A 26,588-nucleotide genomic window follows, 5' to 3' on the forward strand; every position below is an offset into this window, starting at 1 on the left:
TACCGGAGTTTCCCGTATATATATGAATTTCGGATGATCGAATTAAATAATACGTATTTTTTTAGAAAATGCATTTAGTCGTGTTTTTAACTTTTTAAGCAATAAATTGGATGTTATGGTGGTTGGTTCTCTGTTCCTTAGGAATTTATTTGCTTTATCTTCAAACTCTGGCATCCAACCGCAAAAAATATATATTAAAAAAAAAAGATGATAAGAAGAAAACAAAAATATGAAAAGGACAAGGAGATATTTAATATTGAAATGAACATAATAGGACCCCTCCACGCCTTCTTGCTCTTCATCATCTTCCTTATAATTTTTTTTTTTAATTAAGCTTTGGTGGAAGGAGACGTTTCCTCGTTTTTCAGCTGTTCGTATCTTCTGACACGCCTTGAACTTGCATTTTCATTATATGTTATTTTATTTTTCATAAAACGCAGACGCATCTCTCTCTATATCTCTCTAAAAGTTCTTTTGTTGCTCATCAAAGGGTGCCTGCCTGGTTGCATCAATTGATTTGAAAAGGGAGGAGGGTCAAATCAAGAAGAAGTTCCTCTTTGTTTTGATCTAGCTCTTCGCAGGTACTTCACTCAAAAAGCCATAAAAGAGAGATATGAGAAACATGTACATATAATAATCTTCAACCTCTGACATACTCTTAAAAAAAGTTTTTTCTTTTTTTTCCATGAAAATGGACATAAATGTGTGGATAATGAGTTGAATTATAAAGATGTGCATCTTTTTCCCAGCCCTTTAACCCAACTCTCCCTGTACTGCGCCTTTTTTGAGCCTTTTCAGTAGAGTTGCAGAGCTAGATTTGAGTCTGACAGGGGGTTATCCCCTTATATAGACCGATGAGTCCTATAGGTAGATAGATCACACAAATATAGACCGGTGGATCGGAGCTTTTGTTTTGATGTCCCTCAGTACTGTTTCTTTCGTCTTAACCCACACACTCTCTCTCTCTGAAATTCTGATGGTTTCTGGGTCATCGTAGGCCAAATTCCTCTTTCCTTTGTGGAGCGGAGACGATCATGAAGCACGTGCACACTCAGATATTCGTCACACCAGGTACCAGTGTTATCAGCTAATACTCTAGTTGATTCCTTCTCTCTCTCTCCATCAATATCTTTTCCTTCCTTTTCTCTCCTTCCCTCTATTTGCATATATATAAAGCTAAGAAAGCTGCGTAATTTTGTCCCTTTCCTCCTCCTTCCACTTCAAGCAATCATAAATTGATCTTCTTGAGAAGAACACATAAAGTGGTTCTTCTGAACCCCTGGATAGAGTCAAGAAAAAAACTCTTGGATAGATCAGAATTATGCGAATTTTAAGCTACAGAATGATGGGTTTTTGGACACAATTCTTTGATCACGACATACTATATAGATTTATTATTGTCTTTTTGCCTCTTGATTTCACCAGGATTTGCCTGAAAAGAAGACCTTCACAGAATACTCCATAAGTGACGCGTAAAGCTCCTATATACCCATTTCTCAAGGTCGTCTGATCTCATGGGTTGACTCACTCTCCGACATATTCACAAGGTATATAAGTACTCCCTCAATTACATATCTATGCATGTATTAAGTCGTTATAGATACAACTCAGTTGTAGTGTGTAATTTTTTGTGTTTGTGCGTGTCTCTGGATTGGTACCTGGATGTGAAGGCTAACTAACATCCTCTTTTCAATGAAGTAACTTCAGAAACATAAAATATTTTCCCCAAGAAAATCGATGGCGACGTACTTTCATGGCAATTCAGAAATCCAAGCAGCCGACGGGTTACAAACTCTCGTGCTCATGAACCCAGCTGGCTACGTCCAATACTCCGAAGCGCCACCACAGGTACAATCCACCGCCAACAACTTCGTCTTTCTAAATTCTGTCGCCGCGGCTGCAGCTGCCAACTCCTACCTCCCTCAGGCGCAGCAACCCCACACCCAGCAGTTCGTTGGCATCCCGCTTCCCACTATGGCTTCGGCCGCGTCTCAGGATCCTGATTCTCAATCCATGAACGCCCACCACGAGATCTCCGCCTTGCATGGCTTCGTCCCTCGTGTTCAGTATAATTTATGGAACTCCCTTGAACCCAACGCAGCGGCGCGTGAGACTCCACGCGCACAGCAGGGGCTGTCCTTGAGCCTGTCTTCACAGCAACCTGGGTACGGGTCATTCAGGGCCGACCGTGAAGTTCCATCACAGGCTCAAGCTTCGGCTATATCGGGAGAAGATATGCGAATTTCGGGCGGGTCATCTTCTTCTGCTTCGGGGGTGACTAATGGGGTTTCGGGCATGCGTAATGTTCTGCTGAGCTCTAAGTACTTGAAGGCTGCTCAAGAACTTCTAGACGAGGTTGTGAATGTCGGTAACGGAATGAAGAGTGAGATATTAAGGAAAGCTAATGGGCGAGCTAAGGTGATGGGAGAATCATCGGCGGCCGAGAGCGGTGACGGCTCTGTCGGCGGTGAAGCAAGCGGAAAGCGTGCTGCTGAGCTATCGACGGCCGAGAGGCAGGAAATTCAGATGAAGAAGGCAAAGCTGCTGAACATGCTTGATGAGGTATGCTTTCTCTGTGTAAATACACACATGGTTGTAACAAGTCTCAAGCTACTTTGGTTGGCTTATGTTTGTATGTGGGGCTTGGTTTTCCATCGAACTGTACTCGAGTAAAAGCTCCTGATCAAAGAGAACCGGGTCTAAAATCTTGTCAGGCGTTCCTTTCGTTGATTCCTTAATTAAAATCTTGATAAGTTTTCGAGGTTCAGCTTTTAGGACGTAGTTTCCAGGAAATTTGATCAGTCTTATTATAAATAGAATAGAAAAATGTTGAAGTCATGAGCTTTTCTTGAAATATTTAAAGATTCTAAGCGTTTTGCTTTGTTTAGGCACTCTGAATTATGATCTTTATTTGATTTTTGTTTTCTGGTGTTTTGTTATATGAAGGTGGATCAAAGGTACAGACAATACCACAACCAGATGCAGATTGTGATTTCCACGTTCGAACAAGCGGCTGGAATAGGATCAGCAAGAACCTACACAGCCCTTGCATTACAAACAATCTCAAAGCAATTCCGATGTTTGAAGGATTCAATAACGGGCCAAATTCGAGCTGCGAACAAGAGCCTAGGGGAAGAAGATAGCCCAGGCGGCAAGATTGAAGGTTCAAGACTCAAGTACGTTGACCATCAGCTGCGACAACAACGAGCTCTTCAACAGTTGGGAATGATCCAGCACAATGCTTGGAGACCGCAGAGAGGATTGCCTGAAAGATCAGTTTCTGTTCTTCGTGCTTGGCTTTTCGACCACTTTCTCCACCCGTAAGCAACTCAGAATAGTCTCATAATCTCATCTGCCTTTGTTATTCCATGTGGCAAAAATGGAAGTTTTCTGTTTTTTAACTGAGATTATTCAATTTGGATTTCAGATATCCGAAGGATTCAGACAAGCACTTGCTTGCTAAGCAGACAGGGCTTACTAGGGGCCAGGTATATTCATCAAAGTCATTGCATTGTTTACAGTTGTTTCCCATATTTGTGGATTTTTTTTCATGTTGAATAGCTTTGTGACAATGCAGGTGTCTAATTGGTTCATCAATGCTCGAGTTCGGCTTTGGAAACCAATGGTGGAAGAGATGTATATGGAGGAACTCAAGGAGCAAGAGCAGAATGGATCAGAGGAAAAAATCAGCAAGAGCAATGAAGACTCAGCATCAAAGTCCAGTGCTCCGCAGGCGAAAAGTCCTGCTACTGAAAATCGCACCAAAAGTTTCAATTCGAAACGAGAGAATTCTACAAACCAGAACGCTGCTCCTGCTTTTTCAGTCTCCAAAGCTTCAACATCTCCGGTTGGAGGAAATGTTAGGAACCAATCTGGATTCACTCTCATTGGGCCCTCAGAATGGGAAGGGATTACACAAGGAAGTCCGAAGAAACAGAGGAGCAATGAGATGCTGCATTCTCCAAGCAGTGTTCCATCAATAAACGTGGATCTCAAGCCTAATGAGGCAAACAATGAGCAAGTTTCTATGAAATTCAGTGATGAGAGGCAGGGCAGAGATGGCTACTCATTCATGGGAGGCCAAACGAACTTCATTGGAGGTTTTGGGCAATACCCAATAGGTGAAATTGGAAGGTATGATACTGAACAATTTGCACCAAGGTATTCAGGCAATGGTGTTTCTCTCACACTCGGTCTCCCTCACTGTGAAAACCTTTCCTTGTCCGCCACCCACCATTCGTTTCTCCCTAACCAGAACATTCAATTGGGAAGAAGAGTAGTCGGCGAACCGAACGACTTTGGTGCCATAAGCAACGCCAACCCTCACTCTTCAGCTGCATATGAAAGCATCAACATTCAGAACCCAAAGAGGTTTGCTGCGCAATTGTTGCCCGACTTTGTGGCCTGAATAAGCGCATATATGAGACAGTTGGTGTCATGGGTTTTCAGGGTATCTTTCACAATTCCTTCCTATTATTCACTCAAATAGTAGGGGACAAGGAAATGCATGGTAGTGTAAAGAAGAAAATTTACTTTAGTATAGGTTTATACATGGAATATAGAACCATTTCAGTTCTTAGACAGCTTAGGATTTGAGAGCATATGGTTGAGGATTGTATATTATTTTTATAAGTTTTGAAGATGGATAGATGGGTTGGTGTCATAAAAATTAGTTTTCTGGGTATACAATAATATTAATGATTGTTAGTACGTGCGGGGTGCTGGTGTGATCGATGAATGTGAAGGAAAAGGAAAGCAGCAATTTTACTTCCAAGGTTCTGAAATGGAAAATAGACCAGACTACTAAATTTTCCTTTCTCGAATTGAAGCTTGAACAATACATGAACTCAAGTTATATAATATTTTATCTCTCAGTCATTCCTGATTGTCCTTGAACTGAATCGAGGTGTGTTCACCGGCAAAACATCCTGTTCAAGATTGCCTATACTTGCACTCTGCTTAGAGATATACAATGTCATGAATATTGAAAATGTAGAACATATATATACTAGCATTCTACCAGCATGTAAGAAATCAAATCCCTTTTCGATCCTCTAGTCCTGGACCAGATATATATGGACCATATTTGTGACATCCCATATGATAAGGATAAGGGTAGATGGTATATGGGATACCACATTGTTTGGGACTGAAAAGTTCTTACTCTTTATAAGGTTCTAATGAGACTCCAATTATATCATTGACTAGTCTTTTTGAAGTATAGACCAGATATTTCTTATGGTATTTGACAAACAAAAAAACTATATCAGATTAATCATGCATGTGAAAAAACGAAAGAAACATGAGAAACCAAGCCACTTGTTGCGGTGGGTGGGCCTAATATATATACACGAAGAATATGGTAGAAAGTATTCTCAGATTGTCAATATATAAAAGACAAATTTATAAGATTACTTCACAGGCAAAGGATAGGATACCGGTGTCTTCTTAAGACTTTTTAAGCAATATATGTAACTAATATGGAGAATTATTCTACTCAAGAATATTTTATATATTTTTGGCCTGATCATTCATAATTCCACTCAAGAATACTGATATCTTCTTGGACTACTAAAAGTAATTACTAGTTTTGACCTAAATTTGGTAGCTTTGGCTAGAACACAATAAACTAAAACTGGATGCATAATTTAAAACCATTTCAGAGAATGCATAAGTAATCTTTCAGAAACAGTTTTCCTTGTGAAAAGTTTGCATTAGAGTTATTTTTCACAAGAATAACTGAAAACACTAGCCAAAGGCTTGTGATCTGATTGACATAACCCCAGACTCCAAAATGGAGGTCTGTAGGTCAATACCCCATCCCCCAAATAAATAAATAAATAAAAAGAAAGTGAAACAGTGTCTCCTGAACACATTTTCCTCGTCACCATGTACCAATTGGATCTTAGGTTCATACTTGTAGAAGGATAAAACCTGAAAGTATCCATGAAAGACCAAAAAAAAAAATCTCGACAAGGCATTCTTAATTAACAAATCATAGCCAAAATTATAGACCAAAAAAAAGGGTCCAGAAAGTAGCATAGTTATAAGAAATGATTTGCGATATCCACGCCGATTCAGATTCCTTGGATGGTATATGAGCTTTCAAGAGTGCTATGACAAGAACTGATATAAATAAAATAAAAAAGAACAAAAATAGAAGAAGAGAGTGCTATTAAAAGAAGTTATGCAAGTGAATTAATTCAAATTAAACCTATGATGTATTTCAGATTTCATTTTATAATACTAAGCATGCTTGATTAGAAAAAATTTTTTTAATTCAACTTAACCATGTATTTCCACTTTCATTAAACTAAACTATCAAATGTACCCCAGCAGATTTATCCATTAGCTATCCTTAAACAAAGCATGACAAGGCGTCATGCTCATTCAGCATAGCATAATGGCATATCCACTATTTGTACTATCTATTGAAGCTTTCTGCTAAATACAATTTTCATCTTTCTGATCAAAACTGGTTGGAGAAATTTCAACAGTATGATTTCAGTTACTCGACGACAAGAAGTTTTACAATTAAAGAGGTTCTACATCACAAGATTTATGAGAACCTAAAACTTTATACATTGAACAAGGACCTCAAAGCAGGGGTTGGTAATTTAGACTGCTCCTACTTTAGCAACAGTTTTACCTTTCCAAACCTGCATTCTGCTTTAAGCGAGGACGATTTTTTTTGTACATCCCTTTATTGTTAAAGGGTGCCCAAATTGGCAATCTATGAAAACATTAAAAAGAATAGGTCAAAGTGTGTGGGTAATACCATTGTTGCACGTTACTAATGATAGTCTTCTCTTGGCAACCTTGGACCTGTAACACCACACCTCAAATGCCTCGATCAGGTCTGGATACCGAATATGCTCACTCCCTAACCATTCAGTTAAAATCTCTGCCTGGTCCTCAGATGGCAATGCAAGAATTATTGATACAAATGTGGATTCCAAGGATTGCCATAGCTCACCATCTATTTTAATTGCCAGAGCATCCTCGCTGTTAGTTGTGACACAGTCAATCAATGGTTTTGTGACCCTCGCAAATGGAAGCCACACCTTCACCATATGAAGCCGTTTTGCAGTTGGCATTATAACAGTGCCATAGCCAATTGCCTCTAAAACTTTCGCTGCAACTTCAATAACCTTGCACTTTATCTCAGTAATTTCAGCAGTTGAACTGGCTTGCTCAACAACCTTAACTATCTTATCCGATGCATCAACCCAGTTGTTGACAAATTCTCTCATAATTTCCAGCTTATTCAATATCTGACCAGCCCATGACAAATCAGATAGATGGGATTGAAATGACTGCATTATTCCTGCCTCACAAACCGATTCCACAGGTTCACATAATAAAGTTTCTAATAGGTTGTTGAATCTGGAAAATAGTTTCTTTACACATTCTTTCACCTCCAATTTTATCCCATCATCAGCAGTCAATAAAGGGGCATCATCATCTTCAGTTAGCATGTATTCAAGCTGCTCCTGAGCTGAAGTTTTAAGATCATTCATGGCTGGAGGAGGGGATGATGTGGCAAATCGGATGGCCGAGAAAAAAATCCCCATGATAGCTGAGGGATTGACTGGCTGCAGACGGGCAAGAATGGGCTCTGCTTGTAATCCCATGCGTGGTATGATTTTTAAAATTTCCTCCTCCTCGGCCTCTTCCCAAGGCACAGCTTCCAAGTATTTTACACAAGCAGTAACAATTTGTGGGCAACCAAGCTCAACAGCCACCTGGAGTATGCCAAGGGCATTTCTAACACCATGCCAAATGTCATCCAAATCTAAGCCGTCTACACCAACATAGAGAAGGCGTAGAACATTGACATAGTAGTCAAAGTCAGATTCATGGCAGTAAACTTCAACACAGTTGCGTGAGTCAAGGATCTGACATGTCGGCCAATTCTCAGAGAGGCGGTCAGCAAAATACTTGCTTTTTTCTATGAGTAGGTGGGAGTGACAGTACATCCAATCATCTCGGCCATCCTGTGTTCGCAGTCTCACAACTACATCACTTGTTGATCGGTCACCGATCTTGCTAGGAACCCCTGTTTCATTTACCTGAAAGCAAGGACAGGTATGAGGTACAGGAAAAACAAGGCAACTGAGTAGTCAGCGTTTGAGGTCAAGACATTCTTTGAATGTATAAAATGGCATTAACTTTGTGAGTTTAACTTCCAAGTGGCTGTCTAATAAAACAAAAAAAAAGTGTTCATAAAGTTTGCTTCTGGTAGTGGACAAAACCACTCGACAGTACCAAAAAATAGTGCAGTGGTTCAGCTAGCTTTTAACAAACAACAGAGAACAGAAAATAAAGGAAAGTTCAGCAATCTTATGTCAGTTTGATGAAAATAACAAAGAAATATGATGATAAGACCACAAAAATTAAACATGAAAAATCACGTGCAAAACTTACAGGAGAGTCCATGGGAGCAATGGGCACTAAAGAATGCATCTTTTATGCATTAACATTACGGAACCTGAGAACAACCTACATTAAAAATCAACTTGAGTGTATTATTACAAACACATGATCGGCAACAAGTAATGGAACCAGAACAACAAGACATGCCAAATCTTGTAGTAATTGTTACTAATATATACTAGAGGCTATTTTGCTGTAAATGGTGTCATTGATAATCAAAACTAGATCTCACTCCGAAATGAATGTCGCATACTGATCTCCAACATGGTCTAAAAATTCTCTTCGATTATAAACCCCCTACTGATACCTGTAGTAGGCTTTATCATGTGAAAAATATTATGGTTTCAATGGATAGCAATGTTGCAACGTGTAACTGACTTTTTCTAAGTAAAATATTGAAAAAGAACAATAATTATTCCCAACCAGAGAGTGAGAGACTAGAAATATACCAATGAAGCTGAAATCCCAATAAATCATCTCAAGCAAAGGTTAAGATTTTCAGTGGAGAGAACTGAGAAGTACATATTCTCATAGCAAAACGCACAGCTAAGTGCCTAACAGATGTGGAAAATCTAGATGTGTGATGTTCTATAGATAACAATGAGATTTTACTAAGCAAAAGCTTAAACCTGGCAACAGACGGAACTTTGTAAAGAAATCAGCAAGTTAAGGTACCTAAGGTAAGATTATAGTTCCTCATTTGAGGCGTCGATGGAACACATGATTATAAATCTCAATATATTTCTTTACGTCATGAATGAAAACGCTATCTACAACCTGAGCCATAAAATTATTAATGAATAATCTCTAAAAAATCTCAACGAAATTCTTGCTCCCAAGTCTTAACTGTTGTTCTTTCATGAGATGCCTATTCTTGCTACGCAATCAGAAGCTTGATTTTTTTATTTGTATACATAAGAAATCATAACATTTAAGTTTACTTCTCGACTAATGTTCTTACAATTCAAAATTAGTCTTTCTCCAAGGAGTATTATGTTTTAAATAGTTTCAATTACACAAGACATTATCATCTCCTTCAATATGTAATTTGTTACTACCCAACGAAAAGTCTAAGCCACATATAGGCTTATACTCTAAAAGGACTAGTCAAAGTTAGAATTAGAGCTTCCTTGCAATCATTATAAGTGCCAATAACATCTCCCTCCCAAGCAGTGTGGGATTACGTTCACCACTCTCCCACAAATAGGGAGTGTTATAATCTTCCCCACTCATATGTTTGACGTTCTGGTCAAGCCATTCCGTTATGACACAGCTCTAATCCTACACTTCCAGTCGGGATTGGCATTGATATCATTTGTAAAAACATAAGCAAAACCCAAACCACTTCAAGGCTTATATTATAAAAGGACTACGGTTACACATTTTGGTCCTAATCAGTCTGTGTGGAACAAAATGATACATGTATGTGACAAAAACACTCAAATCCACTCTTTCTACAATGGAAAACAAGTGCTTCAAAGTAAAATTCGAAACTAAAAGCAATAAAAAAGGCTAAAAAATCACTGTTTTTCCAAAACTGAAGACAATGAAATTAAGAAAAAGGAAAAGATAACCAACAAAAACCCAGTTTGGAAGAGAGAACCGGTACCGTAATTTCTTTTACTTTTTCTATTACTGGAAGAGAAGCCTGTTTCTATTTTGCATCAGCAACTCAGCAAGCAACAGAGAAAGCTCTCTCTCCCTCTCAGGAATCCAGGATAAGGGTCAGGTCTTGTTGGTTACAACACACGGGTTCTCTTTCCGCGAACAGAGAGTATCGGTTACTTTCGGCTTCGCAGACGGCATCCTCAATCACTGTGATCAACATTCCCTCACGCACAAAAGCTGGGCCAGGCTGAAGAGAAGAGCGGTTAATAACTATATAACATTAATTCTGATGCACTCCTGAACTTATAAAGCCCTAATAATAATACCAACCTCAGGCCCAATTTGCATGGCCTCAAATTCATGAAGCAGATCTTAGCCGCGGCCCGCGGGGATGGGGCTTCCCTTTCTCCCTACTACTATTCCGTTTGTTTTTTTTTCCCTGGTAAATGTAAAGAGATTGTACATAATCATAGGAAAAATATTACAACAGAAATGATATTTATAATTATGCATAATTATGTTGACCTTTTTCACTTGCTTTCTATGCTCTATAGTGATCAATATAAAGAAGGAATCTTCTAATGCTATATAATATAAAAGACTAAGCTATCTTTAAATATCTGTAAAAATTACAATTTATGCTAGCAAGTTTGTTGAGGATTCTGTTGTGTGTATCGGTGAGGTGGCAGAGGAATATTATTTTGTAATATCCCCCCACAAGATGGAGCATAGATATTTTCTATCTCCATTTTGGATAACAAAGACAAAAATTGAGATGAAGAAAGAGCCTGGGTGAACACATCCGCAAGCTGAGAATTTGATCGAATGGAACATGGATGCAGAAATCCAGCTTGGATCTTGTCGCGGATGAGGTGACAATCTAGCTCGATATGTTAGGTGTGCTCATGAAAGACGAGATTCTTGGCAATATGCAGCACGGCTTGGTTGTCACAGTATAAATCAATTGGGAGAGAAATGGGTAGATGCAAGTCTTGAAAGATGTAAGATAACCACTACAATTCACTGGAAGTCGAGGCCATGGACCTATATTCAGCCCCGGCAGAGCTTCGGGATACAATGGATTGCTTATTTGATCACCATGAGATGAGTGAACGGCCAAGGAAGACAGAAAATCCTATAACGGAGCGACGTGAGTCAGCACATGATGCCCAATTAGTGTCTGAATATGCACGAAGTGTAAGTGGAGAGCTGGAAGGAAAGAGCAAGCCTTATGCAGGGGCATTCTTGATGTAACGTAGGACTTGATGAGCTACATGTAAGTGTGTCATTGTAGGGGCTGACATGAACTGGCTCAAGTGTTGAACTGAGTAGCAGAGATCAGGCATAGTGAGGGTCAGATAGAGCAGCAGACCAACTAGGCGCCGGTAAGGAAGTGGATCCGAGAGAGGTTCTACATGTGTTTTGCTAAGTTTAAGGTTTTGATCCATGGGGATTTTGATGGGCCGAGAACCAAGTGTGCCTGCGTTGCTAAAATATCAAGCGCATATTTGAGTTGACAAATGGAAATTCCCTTGGAAGAACGGGCTACTTCGATGCTGAGAAAATAACGAAGGTCGCCAAGGGACTTGATTCGAAAATGTTCATTTAGAAATGCTTGGAGAGCATCAACAGATTCCATATTTGAACTTGCCACAATAATGTCATCGACGTAAACAGGGAGTGCAGTGAAGGATCCATTTTTCAATTGAGTGAAAAAGTTATAGTCTGCTTTAGATTGCTGAAAACCAAAATCAAGCAAAGCATTAGAAAATTTTTGGTACCATTGATGTGAGGCTTGTTTCAAGCCATATAGACTTTTGTTTAACTGGCACACTTGTGAAGGAGAACCCTTAGAAAAACCAAGTGGTGTGCGCATGTATACTTCTTCATCTAAGTTGCCGTGAAGAAAGACATTTTGAACATCGAATTGTTTGAGGATCCAGCCTTGAATGGAGGCAGCAGCTAATAAAGTGCAAATTGTGGCAAGCTTAGCCACGGGTGAGAAAGTTTCGATTGTAGTCAAGCCCTTCTTGTTGGGCAAAATCTTTGGTGACTAAACGCGTCTTATAGCGTTCAATGCTGCCATTGGAGTGATATTTGATCTTGAAAATCCATTTACAACCTATAGCATATTTTCCATGAGGTAAGTCAACAAGGGACCAAGTATTATTGAGTTCGAGAGTAGTTATTTCAGATCGCATAGCCACACACCAGTTATGATTTTTAATAGATTCACTATAGGAGGAGGGTTCGTGAGATGATGAAATAACTGAAGTAAAAGAAAAATAAGAATGAGATAATCTATGAAAAGAGAGAGTGGCAGAGAAAGGAAATGCTTTACCAGGTGGGCAGGGAGCTTACACAGACAAGATGAGGAAGGAGTAGGGGTGTAAATTTAAACCGGAAAATCGGACTGGACCGGACCGATTTTGAACCAGTTCGGTCCGAGACCGGTTCTTAGAATGTGAAAACCAGTCGGTTCCGGTCCGGTTCTGGTTTTAGGATTTTTCGGACCGGACCGTTTTTATATATAAAAAATAATATTTGTATTATTGTATATATAAGTTTTATACAAAATATTATATATATATATTAATATATATAAGTTTTATATATTTTGTATAATTATAAATTTTTATGTGAAATTTTTATATATAATATATATAATTATATATATTCATATATGAAATAATTTCTTATTATAATTTATAAATTATTACATAAAATGTTAATACTAAATCACTAAAAGTTTATAACTAATACTAATATATAACTTATAACTATACCAATAGTCTAATATTAATACTATTATATAGTCTAATATATTACTAAAAGTATAAATCAGATTTTTTTAAATCATTTTTTTTTAACTTTATAAACAAATTTTTAATGATAAATTGTGAAACTTACATTTTAAAAAAATCAGAAAATCGGATCGGACCGGAAACCAGTAAAACTGGAAGTACCGGTTTAGAAAGGGTAACCGGTGCGTAATCGGTTTTAAAAAATACAAAATCGGTACATACCGGTTTGGTCCTAAATTTTGTCCAAACCTGGATCGGTTACACCCCTAAGAAGGAGTAATGGAGTCACGGGCTACCTGCAAGTGGGATGATGACATGGTTTGTAAATGTGGCGGGTTGAGTGAGGAGGGGTAGTTGTAGTTGTTAAAGTGGGCATGAGGTTTGAGTGGTCGAGTGGAATGTCGGAGTGGTGGTGAGGGGAAGGAGGTGAGGGTGCAGAGAGTGAGTTTGGTGTTTGATTAGGTGGTAGGTGAGGTGAGACTTGTGGCTCGTAGGGTGGGATAATAGGTATCAGCATGGTGTAATTGGAGTCAGGGTCAGGTAGGGAGAAGTTTGGTGTTGGATTGGGCAGTGTGTTTGGGTTGGGAAGAAGGGAGGGAATGTGAAAAGGAAAAAGTGTTTCGTGGAAGACGACGTCGCGCGAGATGAATGTTTGATGAGTGTCAAGGTCTAATAATTTATAGCCTTTGACATCAAAAGGGTAACTGAGGAATGCACAACAATGGCTTATGGGGTCAAATTTTTGGCGATGGTGGGAGAGTGTAGAGGCAAAAGCTAGACAGCCGAATACACATAAATGTGAGCAAGAGAGTGGTTTATGGAATAGGATTTCATAGGAAGATTTGTTTTGAAGAATAGGAGTGGGAATGCGATTAATCAAATAAGTGGCTGTGAGGATACAATGAGACAAAAAACGCAAGGGGATGCTGGACTGAAAACGTAGGGCGCGAGCGACTTGAATTAAGTGTCGATGTTTGCACTCGACTAAGCCATTTTGTTGGGGTGTCTCGACACATGATTTTTGGTGAATAATTCCATGTTTAGAGTAGAAATCATGCATGAAAAAATCGGGTCCATTGTCACTATGTAGGATTTTTATTTGAACTGTGTTGCAATTAAGTGATAAAAAGACATGAGGCTTTCACGGGCATCAGATTTCTTTTTCAACAAATAGACCCAAGTACAACGGGAATAATCATCAACAATGATGAGAAAAAATCTACTGCCATCGTGTGCAACAATTGAGTGGGGTCCCTATAAATCGCAATGTATAAGTTCAAAACAAGAAGAAGTTGTATGAATGCTGGAATTAAAGGGAGTGCGAGACTATTTGGTAAGAGGACAAATTAAACAAGGTAAAATTTGCTTTGTATTCATTTTTGTCTCTATATGGTAATCAGAAATTAATTGCATACGGGAAGTGGATGGGTGGCATAACCGATAGTGTTATAAGTCATGTGCACTACCGGCAGGTTGTACAGCAGCTAAAATATGATTTTGAGAGTGAAAATTTTGGGACAAAGTATTGGTTAAGGCATGTGGTGAAACTGGATCGGTAAGAATGTGGTAAAGACCATGCTCCATGCTACACTTTCCAATCGTTGTCCAGGGAAAAAGGCCATGTATAAAACAAAAAGTAGAAAGAAAACTATGACAACAATTCAATTGTTTTGCAAGTTGACAAGTAGATAACAAATTAAAACTAAAGGATGGTACACAAAGAACGTTGTGAATTAAAATGTTGGTTGTCACTTGCACGGTACCAATGTGAGTGATTACTGCAAGCTCCCCATTAGGGAGTTTAACAGATTGGGAAATAGATGATGTAATGGTCTTGAAAAGAGAGGGGTGGCAGATCATATGATTTGTTGCCTCTGTATCAATAATCCAAGGTGTCATTGAATAAGATGAAGAGAGACAAAGACAGATACCAGCAACGGAAGAGAAGTGGGGGTTAGAAGAAATAACCATCTGGATATGGTTGGGGATGGTGAAGAATCCTTACTGTGCAGCAAGGCTATAAAGTCTTGATAATTGATATTGCTCATTTGTCAATGACAAGCTTGGTTTAGATGTGACTTCAGATGCGTCAAGAGAAGCAACATTGGCTTTTAGTTTATGAAGCTTATGGCCGGGAGGATACCTGTGAAGTTTGTAACAAAGATCAATAACATGGCCAGTCATCTCACAGTGAGTTGAAACAGGTGCCATTGCATTGCCAGATTTGAAACAGTTAGATAATGTATGTCTCGTGATTTTACATTGGGAACAATAGGGTTTATCTCTTTTGCCTTGGTTTGGAAAAGGGGTGCGAGTGTATTTATGAGCAACAAGAGCAATGATGTCATTAGTTGGGTTTGGGGTGGTTAACGCTCAGTGTCTCTTTTGTTGTTGGATATAGGAAAAAACTTTGGTGACTAGCGGTAGGGGATCAATCAACATAATCTGATCTCGAACATTGCCAAAGGAGTCATGAAGACCCATAAGGAATTGTAGTACACAATCCCGTTGATATCAGTCCGAAACAAGCTTGGTTGAGCCACAAGAACAAACAGGTAAGGGGTCATAAATTGATAATTCATCCCAAATAGATTTGAGTTTACCGTAATAAGTATTGACCGAATCATCGTCTTGGGTTAGATTGGCCAACTGCTTCTTGAGTTCATATATACGTGGTCCATTTTGTGGTGAGAAGCGCTCTTCCAGTTCGCTCCAAATCTGGTGTGCATCGTCAACGAAAGCAACCGATGAACGTAAAGGGACGCTAATGGAGTTTTGCAACCAAGACACAACCATGTTGTTGCATCTTTCCCTGAGCCCAAAAAGGGGGTCATCGGGTTTGGATGGTTTTGTGAGGGTTCCATTTAGGAATCCAAGTTGGTTTGGATGGTTTTGTGAGGGTTCCATTTAGGAATCCAAGTTTATTTCTGGCTCTGACTACTCTTTGGATTGATCGAGACAAGGTGCAGAAGTTATCGGCATTGAGGAGTTCCGTGACAAGCACAGTGCCGGGATTGTCTGAGGTTTCAAGTCTATATGAAATGGTTGGGTCTGCAAAATTGGTGTATTTGTTGGGAGGAGGAAGATCGCTGGTGGCCATCGTTCACTACTCTGATACCATGTCAGAGTTAGTGAAAATGGAGCTGAACTTGATATAAGCTCAACAGGAATGGACGAAAGACAGGGCAAAAACAGAGACGACGAAGGCGCACAATTTGGAATAATTATGATGATCTTTTTCACTTACTTTCTATGCTGTACAGTGATCAATATAAAGAATGAATCATCTAATGTTGTATAATCTAAAAGACTAAACTATCCCTAAATATCTGTATAAATTACAATTTATGCTAGCAAGTTTGTTGAGGATTCTATTGTGTGTATCGGTGAGGTGGCAGCGGAATATTATTCTGTAATAACACATATAAAAGGACTACTTCTAGCTTATAATTTTCAGAAAAGCTTAATATGCTAGTATATACATACAAGTGGGTGGCGTGTAAACACATATATACACTACTTATTGGTGTGAGATACATCAACGTCGTACGTGCGTTGAATGTGTCAATAAAAAGACTTATAAATAGATTTTTTTCTTCCTCAAAACTCTTACACTGGGGCTCTGTTAATTTCTTACTTGTCATGAGTACTTGGACATGATCGTCAAATTAAATTTTCCTATTATTATATATTTCAGTTATAAATTTATAATCTTATAACTTTGTCAAAATCTTTAAGTTGGCCCCTTACGTGTCAAACAAATTAAAGTCAGTTCAAAATCTTATGTTAGTCGGGGTTTCATGTTCCACTAGACTTTTTCTCTTTAATTATATAAATTCTTGTAGATTTAAGAAAGAGTTATTAATATATTAAAAATTATAAAATTCAAAATTCAAAATTTGAATTTAAAAAAAAAATTAATAAAATAAATCTTATATATAAAATTATAAATACATATATTACTACTCAAACTTTCTTGAATTTATTTGAGACGGAATCCTACACTTTTATGCTTTTGGTTATAGGTCAAGATGTTTCTATTATTCAATGAAACCTGGACAGATTGCTATAAAATGAAGAGAGAAATTCTTTTTAAGTGTTCAAAGGGAACAAGAGATCATCAGGCCAGAGAATGCATGTGCTGCCATCATTAAATGAATAAAAGGAGTCAGAATACAGACAAGCTTAATGCATGCATCTAGAAACGTCAGACCGGAAGACGGTTGACCTAAAAACATTGAAATTCAAAGGCTAGGATTCCAATTTCCAAGCACCAGCCGAAATTTTGGGCCGGGGAAAAAGCACCAGAGAAATCAAACCAGCACGGTATTGAGAAGGTAGAACGGCGACTCTACTGATATTCTTAAATAAAATTAATATACGATATGCATAAAATAAGAGAAAAATGGTAAGATATTTTAAGCAATTGTCACGCCAATATATAAATATAATTAAGATGATAAAATTTAAAATAAATGATGTTTTTAAATTTAAATATTAAATGGATTAGTTCACAAATCATTAAGAGAGAGACTCCTATCCACAATAAGCCAAAAGTAGTACGTACCCCACATGACCATGATGTAAATGCAAGCATTGACTCGACTAGTAAGAGAGAGCTAATTCAATTAAAGAATTAGTAGAAAGCAACAGCTAACTCATGAGTACTCCCCGACATAAATTAGTTGCACTCTTGACTAACAAGCTAACTGTGTATCTTCTTTTAACTCTTTCTCATGTACCTCGTGAAACTATATAGCCTACGTGAACATTTAACTAATCATCCATCGCCCCGATCCATGCATGACGTTATATATTAGAATATATTCCATATATATATATATATTAGCTAGGGATCGATCGTGCATATATACATTGTAAGAATTTAATTATATGAAGTGTCCGGCCCCGACACTATATTTTTAATGGATTTATACTAATTACCTAAATTAAATTAATTAAATAAGTTATAACAAGACATAAATATTTCTAGTTTTTATGATGGTCAAGAAATCTATTTAAGTATTAAAAGAGTTAATGATTTTTGCCTACTACAATATAATTGTGTCTATAATTATCGAGAGATATTTGAAAATTAAATTGTCAAAGCAAGTATTATCTTGTGATCAGATCAATTTTCTTCAAATCATCAGAAGAAAAATATGTTTTTTATTTTATATATTTATTAGACTTAATTAATATTATAGAGCATAAATTACATGTTTATGCGCCGTAATGATATTTCCTAGCTTGTTCATGTGCATGTTTGGTGAGAACGTGTCAAAGAAAGGAAATGGAAAACCCTAGCGCGCAATCCTGTGATCATAAAGTCTAAACATTGCAGTAGTACTAGTGGCGCCGTAGAGATTTCCAGTCATGTTTTCACAAAACAATTAAATAAAGTCTCCATAATTTCCTAATCAGTTTCATTAATTTGGGGGGACCCCAATTCCTTTTTTGACTCTGATCGATCGGGAAATTAATGGTTTGCATGCATTGGGTTGCGCGTCATCATATCATATATATATATATATGGATAATACTAAGAAAAGTAGTATTGATCTCATGTGTTGTGGGTCTCGATCTGGAAATTTCTGATCTGGTGATTAATGATTCACATGCACCAATAATAAAGTATACAAATTATAGCGGTGAAAAATGACTCTATTTTTTTTTTAATTTATTTTCGACAAATAAAATATTTATAGATAAATGAATACAAGATACAAATTCGATAGAGTGGAAATCTTTTATATTCTTTTAAAAATTAACATATATTACAATTAAAAATAAATAAAAAAGATAATCGGAGTCAAAAGATTAATTCCTATCCAATTTACATAAAGAGAGACTGTTTAGTGATAATTTTTAAATAATCTGATCAATAGATTATAAAATTACAGTATATGTTGCAACGTATTAATCTGAACTGGCCAGAAGGAACAGTCAGATCCGCTTTCCCTCGATCTTTGTCTGATTGGCTCCCTTAATTTGCTGCGCTGCGTCACACTTTTAATTAGGTTTAATTTCAGCGGAGCTTGCATGATTGACGTTTCTGATCTCCAGCTAGCTAGCGTATTATTTTAAGATGACTTTTTCTTTTTGTTTTTTGGTTTCAACAACTTCTTAGAATTGTAACGTAAACAACATTTTTTAAACAAGAACTACTAAGAGCACTCTCAATAACTTTTCTATTATATAAAAAATATAAATAATTTAAAGAATTGTTTTAAAAAGAAATTCCATTCGATTATATAAAATGAACTATAAAATATATTTAGCTACAGTACCCGCTACATGTAGCGGATACTGTTCATCTTGTAAAAAAATTTTATTATTGATATTTCATTTACTTTCTATTTTCATTTACTTTGATTTTTATCATATAAGTAAATTTTTTTATTGTTCATCATTTAAAAATTTTTTTTTATTGTTCATCATTTAAAACACATATATTTTATTTTCTTCTAAAAAATATCTTGAAATTATTTTTAAACCAATTTTTTCATATTTGATTTTATTTTTAATTTTTATTTGGCTTATATATTTTTGTTTTACGTGTATAGGACTGAATTATTTTACATTGTATATAAAAATAAATTACAAATATAAAAAAATATATGGATATTGTAAATTTATTAGTAGAAATGAAATATTTAAAAAGAATAAAAAAATAATATTTAAATGATATAGAGAAAAAATAGATAAGCTGATGGATGACATATTGTAAAAATTAATATGTAAAATAGAAAAAGTGAGTTTTGGTGATGTATTTTAAAGAATAAGATAAAGAATCTATTGGGAGTGCTCTAAGATTATATATAGAAAGAGATTACTGATTATATAAAAATAAATTTATAAACTTATGTTAATTTATAAGATCCGTTAGATCTACTTTATATAAAAATAACTTTACAATTTAATTTATCATATTAAACTATATTAATATCTAAATTTATTTTTATATAATTCTTTAATTACTAAAATATTTCTCTTTTTAAAACGGTTGGTTTTGAGGTTCACCCACCAAGTAATTAAACGGGCGTGTTTAAGCTGGTAATTTGATTCTATCCAACCAATTAATTAGTGGCTAGCTAGCTAGTGATTTTCTGTGCAACGTATTATTTAGCTAGCCCCCACAATTTTTTTTCCAAATTTTAAACTGATATAATTTGTTTGGATATAGCTAGTAGCAAGATATTTTTTTTTTTTTCATTTTTGATGGAAAGATCAAACTTTATTCAATCAAACACAGTTTACATCATAGAGATTAGACCAAACAATTTGTGAAACACTAACTGGAACAACGTTCCACCAAACTGTGAGGCTGTCGATACTCCAAGCATATCTTGCCAAACTGTGAGCAGCTCCATTCGCCATGCGCCCTGCACGTTGCTCTATGACTTTAGGCATCTTTTTCATCAAGTCCTTCACTTCTGAATCAGATTCCCCAGCCAAGATATTGATTCACTAGGGGCTAAAATCGCATTAACATGCACTTAATAGAGAATCACTCTCAACTATAAGGTCCATAATTCCCATGGGATAGCAAAGCTGCAGCCTTCTCAAAATTGCTAGCAGTTTAATTTCAATTGGATCAGTCACTTCATTTTCTTTGTTAATTACTAGCTGACATAAGGACTCTTAATTCCCTTCCCATCCCTCAAAATGATCCCTACCCCTGATCTGCATTGCTCGGTGAAAATAGCTCCATCAGTCTTCAACTTCACAATTCCTGCAGGAGGGAGTTGCCACCCAAAGCCTGGTTTTGAGTGTTGTTTCGAGGGCCTTTGTGCTTCACTGTGCTCCTTATAGAGGGATAATGCATTCTCAATCACCTGTTCTGGCCATGGTGTAATGCCCTCATTCATATTTTGATTTCTTCTATACCACATGCTTCAAGCTATTAAGAAGAACTTCTCCAATTCACCTTTTTTTCCTTTGGCTTGAACTATCTGTGCTAGACTAACTAAATCTTCTGTAAGCTCATCATTTGGCAGATAATTGAACTGTTGTTTCCAGCAGGATTTGATTAAAGGGCAGAAATAGAGAGCATGGGCCACATCCTCCACTTATTCAGGCATAAGTACTTATAGCAATCATCCAAAATAATATTTATGTGCTTCAGATTCTTCAGAGTTGGCAATCCATTTCTGCAAGCCCTCCAAGCAAAGACTTTCACTCGATTTGGTATGTTTAGCTTCCATAATTTCCTCCACAACACCTTCATTGTCTTTGAATTTGAGCTTTCTCCTGCATTTCTGTTCTTATTTGAAGCATAAAAGAGTCGAAAGGCACTCTTTACACTAAAAATCTCATTCTTTTCACATTCCCACACCAGTATATCTTCTATGTTTCCAGGGCCAATTGCGAGCTTTAGAACCTCAGCTGCTTCTCTAGATGGTGAGACTCTTCTCACTTGTTCCACATTCCACCAATTAGCTAGGCACATGGTCATAAGTGATATATCCATATAATTAGCATCCACCCCTCATCTTTTATCCAACAATTAATTTAGGTAGGTAAAATCTTTAAATTCATTTTTTAAATACTATCGTAAGTAATTAACTCGTGTCGTATAATTTTTTTTTTTTTTATGCAAGCCTTTTTAGTAAGGATACTACTTCATGATCTCTTTTTCGTCCAATTAAACAAGAATTTTGGCATTTCTTATTTCTAAAATATTAATATTATAAGCATAGTGAGGCGTTGAGGGCCGGAATTAGCAACTGATTGGAATACAACAAATTAAAGGAGTTAAATTGAAAGTTATTTTCATCAAACTATTTTTAAAAGAGAAATATTTTAGAAGACGGCCATGATGTTATCAATGCTAAATATTGACTAAGTTTACAAAGAGATCGAGCTAGGCTCTAGTTTATAGGAAAGGAAAATGTGATAAAAGAGAACCAAACGCATTTAAATGGGATCTGGCTCATGCGTACATTTGATTTGGCCGTAGTCCACAACATCGTCCTCCTTTGACTGCCACCAAACGCTAGATGCATGCCTTGGAATGAATTATTGGCTTTTGGCTAGAATCGTCTTATTAGACAACAAGACTGGCAGGAAACGACCGGTCTCATGATGATTATATTATGTTATATTATATTATATCTCTCTCTCTCTCTCTCTCTCTCTCAATATATATGTTTTTAATGAATTAGCTAGCCGCATTCCCTTACCAGTACTACTGCAACCAAAACAACGTTGCCATTCCAAACTTGGTTTCTTTAAGTTATATATAAAAAGATCTATAGCATCCTATACGCGGTTTACTAATTTCATGGATGACATCGAAGTTCCTCAATATTTCATCTGCCCTATATCTCTCCAAATCATGAAAGACCCAGTGACAGCCATAACAGGTATCACCTACGATCGGGAAAGCATTGAACACTGGCTATTCACAAGCAAGAACAATACAACATGTCCGGTCAGCAAGCAGCCCTTGCCAAAAGACTCCGATTTAACACCTAATCACATGCTACGCCGCCTCATCCAGGCTTGGTGCACCCAGAATGCCTCCCATGGCGTCGATCGGATTCCCACACCCAAACCACCTCTCGACAGGTTTCAAGTCCTCAAACTCATCAAACATCTTTGGCTACCTCAGTTCCAACTGAAAACTATTGGGCAATTGGAGTTGCTTGCAGCTGAAAGTGAAAGGAATAGGAATCCTATGGTGGAAGCCGGTGTTCCAAGAGCCATGCTGTCGTTTATTGCGATGTGTTTCAAGAAAGGCCAAACGGATGGTCTTGAGGAGGCCCTTAGTGTGCTTAAATTTATCCCGATTCCTTCGGCCGAAACAAAGCAAGTTCTTGTGGAGAACGATCATATAATCGATTCCTTGACGTGGGTTCTTCGTTGCGAGATGAAAAATCAAATCACGGTGAAATCCCATGCGATGATAGTGTTGAAAACAATCACCAAAGCTGCGGGCTCGCGTGTACTAGAAAGATTAGAACCAGAATTCTTCAAGACGATTGTAAGGGTTTTAAGGTGTGGGATCACTCAACAAGGAATTAATGCAGCTTTGCATGTGCTGTTAGAAACTTGTCCTTGGCGTAGAAATCAAATAATAATGGTTGAAGCAGGCACAGTTTTTGAGCTCATTGAGCTTGAATTGGGAGTTCCTGAAAACAGAACCACAGAGCTTATTTTAGGGGTATTATTTCATCTATGTTCTCTCGCCGAAGGGAGAGCTCAGTTTCTGAATCATAGAGGAAGCATTGCCGTGGTCTCGAAAAGGATCTTGAGGGTTTCACTTGCAGCCGATGATCGAGCGGTGCTGATCCTTACAATGATATGTAAGTTCTCTGGGACACATATGGTGATCCAGGAGATGTTAAAGGTTGGGGCTGTATCAAAGCTTTGTTCATTGCTCCAAGTTGACTGTGGCACATATTTGAAAGACAGAGTAAGAGATATCCTCAGGTTACATTCCAAGGAGTGGAAGGATTCTCCTTGCATTGGTGTTTCCCAGGACCTATATCTTAGGTGAAATCACCTTCTTAATTTATATTTTGTCATTTTATTCTTAAAGAAATATTTTAGCCATAAAGGATTTTATAAAAATAAACTCATAAATTGAAATAGTTTGATGTAGTATCTAAGTCAAATTGTAAGATTATTTTTATTGTAAAATAAATCTAACGGATTACATGAAACTATGAGTAATTTGTGACTTTATTTTTAAAAAACCTCATTGTGTTTATACACTTCTCTTTTTCTTAGTATTTTTTTCTTTCTCTTGTTATATATGATCCACCAATATTATATTATTTTGCAAGGCAAATTAACGATATATATATATATATATATATGTAATTAGTTGAACCCCGATTTGCATGTGATTAATGTAATGATCTTGATTCTTGTGCACCTTTGTAAAAGGTATTTTGAGGGGATCAGAGCTTCTGAAAATGAAGAATATTACTACTAGAGGAAATTAATCTCGTTTATTGAGTGAACGTCCTTAATTGTAAGAGATTAAGCAATTTCATTGTGTTATATATTTAGGGTTGACTGTAGTAATTAGCTAGTAATTAACCAACTTTATAACCTCAATTTTGTGGAAACTATGGCGTGTTTAAATTAATCGCTATAGCTGGGAATTAATAATCCTTTTGCTTGTTTTGTTTTTGGAACACTACATATTACATGATGAGGCGTTGCTAGCTTATATTATGTACATATAAAAAAAAATATTAATTTTGTATATATCGTATTATTGGAAATATGATATTGGGAATCTTTTATGTATTAATCCAATGGCCAGTTTATCATTAGTATTAGGGCTACATGATACTTATACCAGGCGACCCGAAGAAATGATTTGAAACTTTTATCTCTTAATTTAATTGGTAGAACAAAGAAAACTGAAAGCAAAATGTTATTTATTGGGAGGAATAACATTATAACACACACACTAAGGAGTCCTCCATGTCTTTTCAGGGAAATTGTCATGGGTGTCTGTGGGCAAGGCTGTGGAGGGAAGGAAGAGATGTTGAAAAAGGGAGAGTAATGAAAATAACAGAAGAGGAAGGTGACAGCTAGCAATATGGGGCGTTTTGTAAGTAAGAAGTGAAAGTTAGTGATATAGCGTGTATTGTGTTGTATCTATTAGTTGGAAGAAACCGTTTAATGAAACGGTGAGTAGTTTTGCTATTAAGAGCTTAGGACTACGTTTTACATTGTAGTTGTTGCATTTTATTCTTCTTCACCATTATGCAAGTATAAAAGCATATGGTTGATGCATGTAAATCTTCTTTGACGATTACAGTTATGGAATCTTGGAGGTTGGGAATTTCTCAAAAATTCTCTATCAAGGTTTAACATGGAATCTTGCATTTGATCATCATTTTGTGTTGTGCATTTTTCTTTCATACTGTTCTTCTTTGTGCATGTTGGTTTTGGATTACAAATTGGAAGGGAAGCAAAGTAGTGTTCTTGATCAATCAATGTTACAAGTGGTATCAGTAGTAGTCGATCTTGGGAAACTCTGATGGCAGAAGGTACTCGTGTAGCCTTGAAGGGTCAGTAGGATGGATCCCATAGACAACATGAAATGGTTCAGAAGCAGTTGGAGCACCATTAGCAAGCCATTAATGGCATGGCGGAAAGGTTAGACCAAGTCTCTGATATGTTATGTTTTTTTGTTGAAGTTGTAAATGTTAATTCTCATAGAGATAGAAAGGTGTCTAATGAGCCTAGAGGTCATAAAGAGAGGGTTGTTGTTCAAAAGGGTTTTCGATTGGATTTTTCACGTTTTAGTGGTATCGATCCTGCTGGTTGGATCTTTAAGGCCAATCAATACTTTGATTTTTATCAAGGCCAATCAGTATTTTAATTTTTATCAAGTACCATTTCATCAGAAGTTAATGGTGGCATCGCACCATATAGATGGAGAGGCATTAGTTTGGTACCAAAATGCCTTGGACTCAGGGTAGTTCAATTCTTGGGAGTCTTTAGTTATGGCAATGCAATTCAAGTTTGGGCCATCAGCATATGATGACCCAATGGAGGCATTTACTAGACTAAAACAAACTAGTTCTGTCAATTTGTATACATCACAGTTTGAGGTTGTGTCTAATAAGTTGAAGGGGTTGTCTGAGAGGTATAAGCTTAGTTGATTTGTCAATGGATTAAAAGGTGATATTAGATTACCTGTGAAGATGTTTAATCCACTGAATTTTGGGGCTGCTTTTGGATTGGCAAAAATCCAATAGAAATATGTGTTAAACGCAAGGAAGTCTTGGAGGTAAAATGGGAACTATGCTGATTAGTGGCCTGTTGATCATATGGTGGATTTAGCTAATAAGGAGTAGAGAAATATGACTCCTATGAGGAAAGTTACTTCTTCTCAGATGGATGAAAATATGAAGAATGGATTGTGTTATCACTGTGATGAGAAATAGAATCCCAATCACACCTATAAAAGTCCTAAGGTGTATATTTTGCAAGATGATAGTGAAGAAAATGAGGAAGATAATGCTAAGTTGAGAGAAGAATCAGTGACAATAACTCAAGAGGCGAATTTACAAGATTCTGAAGTTCTAAAGGTGTCTATTCATGCCATCTCTGGTTGTGTTAATAGCAATGCCGTGAAGCTGTTGGGCAGAGTTAGGTCTTTTACTGTAGAAATTTTGGTGGATTCTGGAAGCACTTATAACTTCTTAGATCCATTAGTGGTTGAGGCGGCTAAATTGAAGGTGGAAAAGGATGTGAGATTGCAAGTTCAAGTTGCAAATGGAGCAAAGATTATCACTCAAGGAAGATGTGTAGACGCTGTTAACATTCAGGGTGTTAAGTTCATAATTCCATTTCATTTCCTGACTTTAGGAGGATGTGACATTGTTCTTGGAGTCCAATGGCTTAAGACATTAGGTCCCATTAAAAGGGACTTTACCAACATGTCTATGGAGTTTCAGGTAGGTGACAAGAAGTTGTTGTTACAAGGCCTTATTTCTGGAAAAGTTGAGGTGGAAGCTGGAATGAATTTGTTAAAATCCTCTTTTGTGAGGAGACAAGGGTGGCTTTTACAATTAGTAGCAGTACAGGAGGGGGAAGAAAAAAAGGAGATACAACTAGAAGTTTAAAAGATCTTGCAACAATTTAAGACTGTTTTTGAGGAACCAATGGGGTTACCTCCACCTCGGGCTTTTGACCATCAGATTGTATTGAAGAATGGTTCTATTCTAGTGTCAGTAAGGCCTTATAGGTATCCTCATTATCAGA

The 26,588-nt window shown here is 36.9% G+C and overlaps 3 protein-coding genes across 11 annotated transcripts; 2 read left to right on the plus strand and 1 right to left on the minus strand.

Moving 5' to 3' along the window:
* The first annotated feature begins 227 nt into the window (after nt 1–227).
* Nucleotides 228–4,710, plus strand: LOC121267322 (BEL1-like homeodomain protein 1). Of its 9 annotated transcripts, none has more exons than XM_041171171.1 (8): nt 228–370; nt 491–581; nt 998–1,071; nt 1,426–1,547; nt 1,699–2,562; nt 2,947–3,320; nt 3,428–3,488; nt 3,578–4,710. In XM_041171171.1, exons 5-8 carry the CDS (start codon nt 1,738–1,740, stop codon nt 4,406–4,408), a joined length of 2,091 nt encoding a protein of 696 aa, XP_041027105.1. In that variant the 5' UTR covers nt 228–370; nt 491–581; nt 998–1,071; nt 1,426–1,547; nt 1,699–1,737; the 3' UTR covers nt 4,409–4,710. The 9 variants fall into 9 exon arrangements, with proteins under 9 accessions (XP_041027105.1, XP_041027110.1, XP_041027109.1 ...); XM_041171176.1 differs by having other exon boundaries at nt 1,708–2,562; XM_041171175.1 differs by lacking the exon at nt 998–1,071.
* Nucleotides 4,711–6,482: 1,772 nt separating this feature from the next.
* LOC121268043 (BTB/POZ domain-containing protein At3g05675) lies at nt 6,483–10,317 on the minus strand. Its single transcript, XM_041172150.1, has 3 exons — nt 10,046–10,317; nt 8,428–8,502; nt 6,483–8,072 (listed from the first exon to the last, which is right to left on the minus strand). The coding sequence occupies exons 2-3, from the start codon at nt 8,464–8,466 to the stop codon at nt 6,759–6,761; spliced, it is 1,353 nt and encodes a 450-aa protein (XP_041028084.1). The 5' UTR covers nt 8,467–8,502; nt 10,046–10,317; the 3' UTR covers nt 6,483–6,758.
* Nucleotides 10,318–22,040: 11,723 nt separating this feature from the next.
* LOC121267379 (E3 ubiquitin-protein ligase PUB24-like) lies at nt 22,041–23,513 on the plus strand. Its single transcript, XM_041171250.1, has one exon. It carries the CDS (start codon nt 22,135–22,137, stop codon nt 23,350–23,352), a length of 1,218 nt encoding a protein of 405 aa, XP_041027184.1. The 5' UTR covers nt 22,041–22,134; the 3' UTR covers nt 23,353–23,513.
* Nucleotides 23,514–26,588: the final 3,075 nt, after the last annotated feature.

Source organism: Juglans microcarpa x Juglans regia, chromosome 5S, assembly GCF_004785595.1.
Source record: "Juglans microcarpa x Juglans regia isolate MS1-56 chromosome 5S, Jm3101_v1.0, whole genome shotgun sequence".
NCBI lineage: Eukaryota > Viridiplantae > Streptophyta > Magnoliopsida > Fagales > Juglandaceae > Juglans > Juglans microcarpa x Juglans regia.